The sequence below is a fragment of the Heloderma suspectum genome, chromosome 3 (assembly GCF_057233095.1).
Source record: "Heloderma suspectum isolate Gila_16-S chromosome 3, 16-S_ref, whole genome shotgun sequence".
Classification (NCBI taxonomy): domain Eukaryota; kingdom Metazoa; phylum Chordata; class Lepidosauria; order Squamata; family Helodermatidae; genus Heloderma; species Heloderma suspectum.
In genome coordinates this window covers 91349305-91356146 of record NC_139460.1, presented here as the reverse complement: position 1 = coordinate 91356146, position 6842 = coordinate 91349305, and the positions used below count along the sequence as shown (strand labels likewise).

General features: G+C 47.0%; 1 protein-coding gene across 5 annotated transcripts in view; it reads left to right on the top strand.

Annotated features, from left to right (window-relative positions):
* Window positions 1–868: 868 nt before the first annotated feature.
* Window positions 869–6842, top strand: part of PRDM15 (PR/SET domain 15) — a 61446-nt gene continuing 55472 nt past the window's right edge. For 3 of the 5 annotated variants that reach the window (XM_084843789.1, XM_084843787.1, XM_084843785.1), the window contains exon 1: window positions 870–1004. In XM_084843789.1, coding sequence (XP_084699915.1) covers window positions 897–1004 — 108 coding nt within the window. In that variant the 5' untranslated portion in view covers window positions 870–896. Of the gene's footprint in view, window positions 1005–1411; window positions 1431–2496; window positions 2635–6842 lie in introns of those variants that run through there. The other 2 variants (XM_084843790.1, XM_084843788.1) reach the window with 2 other exon arrangements.

The following is a 6842-nucleotide window of genomic DNA, read 5'->3' as shown; positions in this document are numbered from 1 at the left end:
GGGCAAAATAGTGGTTGCAGTTGATACTCTTCCTCAGCAGATGCTGTTACCTATGTTACCTCATCCTCACTGACTCGCACAACCATTTTTGCCTGCGTCAGCAACAGGAAAAGCCTCGCCTACGCGGGCTCAGGGCGAGCTGGGAGGCTGTTATGGCTATGCAGGAGTACATGCGGTAAAGGTTACATTACAGCATCCCTTTGGGGCGCTGCCATGTCAAAGTACTTTTCGGCAGCCCCCACGGAGGGCTACGCGCGCGTGTGTCTACTGTAGTATTTCAGTGAACCCGGAAAGCCTATTCAAACGTAGTTCTGAGCGCCTTGCCGTGAGATTTTGCTGCAAGGTCACAGGCAGGCATCCAATCCAGCATGTGCATTCTCACGTGGTTACAGCCCTACGAAGGTTGCACGACGTCCCCGTTCTGAATGCCACGCAGCACTTCTAGTCTTTAAAAGAAAAGCGTGATGTGTTTTAAATCGTGCTCTAGTCGGGGGGGGGGGGGGCGGCACTCCGCAGACATTCACTGCTAATTGGGGGTGGGCGTCAAGAAGTCTTTAATTAACACAGGCCAACTAAGCAGCGAGAAGGGGCTGGATCCAGACTTTGTCATACTTAAGAGGAGATCCATTCTAACGTAAGTCCCATCGATTTCAATGGGTGGACTCTAAGTATAAGTACGCCTGCATCCAACCGATTGTGCTGATGCCAGGATCTCACCCGCGCCCGGCCATGCCATCTGTGTGCGGCTTACGGCCATGTCCCTCACACAATCACGGCTGCTATCGCGGAACTCCCCCGCTCCTTTCCAGCTCAGCAGGCGGCTGTCGCTCCACCCGCCTGGTCCGAATGCCCAGGCCTTGCCGCCGCCGCCGCCCCCAGCCCGGACTACGATCCCCATGGTGCCACGCGAGCGTCGAGAGCCAGCTTCCGCTGGCGCGTGGCTTCCGGCTCGGATCGGAACCCGGAGTCCGGATTCGATCCGGGTGCGGACATTCCAAAAGCAGGTAATGCAAATCCCCGCCTCGCAGCGCGCCGCTCCCTCGCTGCCGGCAGCTGCCCCCGCTCCTTGCGCAGGACCCTCCTCCGGCTTTCGGGGCTGTCCGCGGCGGCGTGGCGGGGCCCCCGGCCCGGCCGCGCCGCCGCCTGCTCCTCCCTCCCCTCCGTCGCGCTCGCCTCCTCCACGCCGCCTGTTCTTTGTTACAGGCAGCAGCCGCCAGCGGCCGCGCGCGCCGGGGAGGGGGCGAGGCGGGTCCGAGGCAAAACCCGGCGGAGCCGCTCCCGGATCCCGGCCCAGCCAGCCGGCCTCTTCCTCCTGCTCCCTGTGCAGCGCCTTGCCTGTCGTCACCCGTCCTGCGCGGCCTCCCTCCCCGGACCCGCGCCAGGCCTGGGAGGGGTCGCGTCTGGGCTGGTGCGGGAGGAGCCGTCGCCCGGTGAGGAGCGCCGGCCTTTGTGGGGAGCGCCGGCGGCCCTGCCGGGCAGAGCGGGCACACGGCTCCTTCCTTGTCACCGCGTCCGCGCCTCACGCGGCTGGCAAATGGAAGGCGAGAGGGGCGTGTGGAGCTTGCCCGCGCGCTGCTGCCGCGGCCTGGGCAGCCTTCCCCAACTGGCGCCCGTCAGATGTGTCCGACTGCAGCCCCCATCGCTCCCAGCTGATGAGCGCGGTAGTCCAGCGAGACTGGAGGGCGCCCGGTTGGGGAAGGCTGGTCCGGGGCGAGCTCCAGGGGGCGGGTTCGCCCCCCTCAAATGCGGAGGGGGAAGTGGCCCTGTGGCGCCCGGGGGGCCCGTCTCTTCGGCTCTTTTATGCCCCATGTACAAGACCATGCCCTCGGGCTCCATTCACACGAAGCCGCCATTCGTCGTAATAGCTAACAACTCCTGTTTCTGTGAGCACGTTGCCTAATGTCCGCATTAGCAAACTGCATCGAAAACTAAAATAAACCTGCCCTTTTAACATTCTTTATGCACCGTGACTGAAGTAGGCCAGGTGTTAGAATATGTAGCTAATCATGGGGGACTTGTGACTCTTGAAGACTTTCTATATTAAACGTAGGGTTTCGTCGGGTTTTGCATTTCCCAGTCCGTTTATCTACAAGGAGTAGTGGTGAATATTCTTTCCCGTGGCATGCGCATGCAGAGGCTGGCAGAGACTTGCTTCACAGGCTGTATCTGTTATTTGAAAATGAGTGCAAATATAATGTGAAAACCACATTGAACTGATTTTGATAAAAGAGCCTGAGTAGAGATCCTCCCAAAGTGGCTGTGTTGGTCAGGGGTGTTTTCTGAGGGCTGCATTTTACTGTATAACAAAAATAACAATCACCGTGCCCCGTCATGTGTAGCTTATAAGAACCAGAAGAATAGAATTAAGGGTGGGATCACTGTTAAATGCAGTTCTCTGATATTTAGCAGGGGATTTGTGCTTTTATTTCAAGTTGTTGAATGTTATTATTTTCTCGTTAATACATGTTTGTGCTCTGGCTTATGGTAACTACTCAGTCTGATGCCATGGGGTGACTTTCAAGGAAAAACACTTATTTCCGAAGTACATTTATGGTGCGATCACAGACATGGCGCGATCACAGACATGCCTACTTGGAAATAAGCCCCATTGAGTTCATTGGGATTTATTCCAAGGTAAGTGCATAGTATCATCACTTCCTACTGCTGGTATTAGTTAAGCACATTCAATCCACTCTTGTTATTAGATGTAAAGGGGGTGGCATGTTTGTCAAATAGATTTCACTGGTAAAGGTGCATGAAAATACTTGGTTATTAATGCATTTGACTTCCAAGATGCATGGATAACATCGTAATTATCATCCTAAAACACTCCTGGGATCAGTGGGTTTGACCGCTATAGGACTATTTAATATAGCCAAGGACCCTGCAAAATACTCTCATGCATGTCATACAGAATTAAAATTAAGACAATGGTGTTAAATAAGTAAAACAAAAACAGGAAGCTATTTTTTTCTGCTTGTACAAATTCAGGTATAGATATTTATTAATCCACTCATAGTCTCCCCCCCTGCATTATTGATGTAAATAAATTAAACTTATTGTTGTCTTTAACTGTACAAATACTTGTATATGTTTATTTCTACTAAGTCTTGCACAGTTTTGGGATTGGTGCTAGACTGTTTACTCACTGTCCACGTTTTCTCAGCTATATTCAGATATGACTTCACTGTTTGGCTCTTCTGATGCTCCTTTTTTGTATTTCTCAGATCTGCTTCCTCTTCTATTTTGCCTGAAAAACAATGTACCAATTAGCAGATTAGTGCAAGTTAATAACCTGTGTTCATTACCTTTTCTGCAGTCATGCAGCCTTGATGTCAGTGTGATTATTCGTGTATATTCTTGTAAAATAAAGGTGGTGTGATCATTTTCTACAGTATATCTGAATTTGGCCCTGTGTCCCTGGCAAATAAATTAAGATATTAAAAATATCGAGGGGGGATTAAAAAGCCAGTCTGATAACAGCAGCTGTAAAAGTTTAGCAGTGTCACAAATGTTGAAATACTCCATCTAGGTGTAATATATTAATTTTATTTTGGGCAACATGTTCATTTATGACTTCACTCACAGACTTCTGTTCCCCCCCCCTTTCCTGTCATCCCTTCTGCTGTCATTTGGCTCACACAGGGTTTATGCTCATGTTTTTCTCTCCAACACAGTGTTAAGCTTGGGAGCCTCACCGAGTCAGAGAGAGAAAAATGAATGTGGCAGTACAAATTGTGGGTGGATCAGGTGATACCAGAGGAGGTTGGAGTAGAGGGCTAAACACTGTCAAAATCAGTTCGTTCCCTCCCCTGGCCATGTTCTGTCTCTCTTCTGGGGCTGGTAGCAGGTTAAGTACTAAGGAGAGCTGTTTTGAGCCTGACAGAGGAACTGACCTGTCCAGCATCTTATTTGCAATGGTGGCCAGCCTGATGCTTCTGGGAGGCATGTTCGTCTCCAGCTTCTTGTCTTCAGAGGTTTACTCCTGAATGTGGAGGTTCCATTTATCTATCATGGCTAATTGTTACTGAAAGACCTCTGTGAATTTGCATAATCCCCTTTTAGAATAAACAAATATCGATCTTTATAAGCTCCTAGACAAGCGACCATTGCAGCCCTCCCAAACTTAGCCTCAACCCAATGAAAGCGCACCAGCATCCATCCTCCTCACAAGTGATATGCACTGTAAAAATTATTTATTACAAAAATGTAATAGGGCAATCTTCAGCCTGGAGCAGTTTATATTATTTTAAAACAAAAAGGGAATTACATAATTTCTTAGGGCTGTATTCTATGTTAGTCTAACTTAAGGCCCATTCATTTCATTGGGTCGACTCTGAGTAGGACTAACACTGGATACAACCCTAAATTCTGGTGGAGCAGCAAAACCATCATAAAACAGAGTAACAGACTGTAGCTGTGATCCTATACCAACTTACCTGAGAGTAAGCCCCATTGAACTCAGAAGTAAGTCCCATTGAGTTCAGTGGTGTTTTCTTCCAGGAGAGTATGCTTAGTCTATACCCACATAAGCCAGCCCTATTAAAAACTGGTACTTACTTCTAGGTAGACCTGCATAGATTGCTCTGTAAAAGATATGAAAGGCCTGAGCAAATAAAAAGGAAAAGATCTATACCTAGCATAAAAAGACATTATGTGCCAGGCCTTCTCTTTAGGAAGGAGTATGCAGTATGTAAAAGTCTGTTAGCAATACCTATATCAAATGTCTGTTCTGGATAATGGGCAATATTTTGAGAAAGAACAGAATTTTCTACATGTTGGTATCATAAAGGCAGAACATTAGGGCAAAATACATTTTGATACATCTTTGATACTTTCACGTCTATATAAATCAGAAACAAGACTCGTTTCTGAGAGCTACCTCAAACAACGCCCCCCCACACACACATTTTTAAATTCAAAGACAAATTTTATGGCATATAGCAAGGGTAGACAATCTGGTATTCTCCAGGTGTTTTGGACTACAAGTCCCATCAGCCAGCATGGTCAGTGATCAGGTATGGAAGTTGTAATCCAAAACATCTGGGGGGCACCAGGTTGCCTACCCCTGGCATATAAGTGTGTGAAATTATTGCGTAACTTGATAGTTGTCTATTTTTATTTTTAAAATTAGTAGGTATTAAAAAAGTGGGCTCATGATCCAGATCTGTCCAACCTACACAGAAGGCAAGGGAATGGAATCCACACACAAGGAGGTGAAAAGGGGGTGAGAGCAGACATATGGAAAGTAAAACCGTTCCTGGTGCAGCAGATTCCCTCTTCCTCCCAGGCTCTGCTCCATTCCACTGTTAATTACTCCAGAGCTCATGCTTACAGGGTTCCATTCTTTTACTGATCCACACACCTGGCCTCCATCAGAGCGGGGGAGAGAATTTCCCACATTCCTTTTTCTGCATTCTTCCACCATCCCCAGCCACATCTCCATTCTTGGCTTCCCATCTTCTGCACCTTCTATGTCACGGTGGGAAACCTGTGGCTCTCCAGATGTTATTGGACTACAACTCCTATCAAACCCAACCAGTGTGGCCCATGATCAGTTAGTGCAATTTTAGATCTTTGCACTGCTGCTGGCTTTTACCCTGCTTACCACTTTGGGTTTATTCTGTTTTGAATGTATGGTTATTGTGTTTTACTGTGTTGCCTTTTATGGTTTTAAGAGAGCTTTGGCTAATAGGAAGTATAGAAATGTAATAAATAAATAAAAACAATTTACCTGTCAATTTAAAAATGCAATGTGTTTGAGACAAAATAGTGTTAATGTGGGCAGCAGTTCGAGACCCGAGTGCTGCGTGACGGAGTGAGCTCCCGTCTTCAGTCCCAGCTCCTGCCAACCTGGCAGTTCGAAAGCAAGAAATTGCAAGTAGATAAATAGGTACCGCCTTGGCGGGAAAGGTAACAGCGTTCCGTGCACCTCGGTGTTCAGTCATGCCGGCCACATGACCACGGAAGCGTCTTCGGACAGCGCTGGCTCTTCGGCTTAGAAACGGGGATGAGCACCACACCCTAGAGTCGGACACGACCAGTTGGGGACACCTTTACCTTTTTTTTTTATGTGCCGGGTAACCAAAACTGGCTGTACCTGTCCACTATGCAAACCTGTAGTGGAAAACAGATTTTCTGCCACATAACATTGTGAAGCATCCCTTATCCCTTCTATCCCTAAAGCTATTTGGAGAAACCTCCTCTGCCCCACTGGACTAGTGAATAGAGTAAGCACTTATTCATTCTAGGTCATTGAGATGAACTGAACTGCCAGGATCCTTTATGCCTCCGAGTAAATTTACTATATACAGGATTAAAATTTCGTTTAAACAAGTTAAAATTGATTACTGAAAATAACTGAAATGCAGGACTTCTTCCATTTTTAATTGGTGTCTTTGTGTAATCTAAAACCTGTTTAAGGAACCATCTCTTTAAAAAGCACCAAGCTTATTCCTTTGCCTTGCCTTTTTGCATTAAATAATTTTCCTTCTTCCTATGAGACTCAGAAATAAATATACATTTTCGCCCCTTCTGTTGTTGTTACCCATCTCAGTTATCTGCAACCCATTTTAAAATAAAATCTGTTGTTTCTGAAAGTACCAGATTGATTGGTTAGAACTGAGTGATGAAGGGGATGGGATGGGTGAAGGAACAGCCTACTTTGCACTGAGGGTGGTCTTGGAAATATAAACTTGAGGACTGTGACATATCTGTATATTTGTACTATTCAGATTGTGATGGATTATCTGCCACTGTAAACCCCAAGAATCTCCTGTGTTCCCCAAAAGTAGAATGAGAATCCTATCCCTTCTAAGCAGCAAGTAGCTTTTATTGGGCTA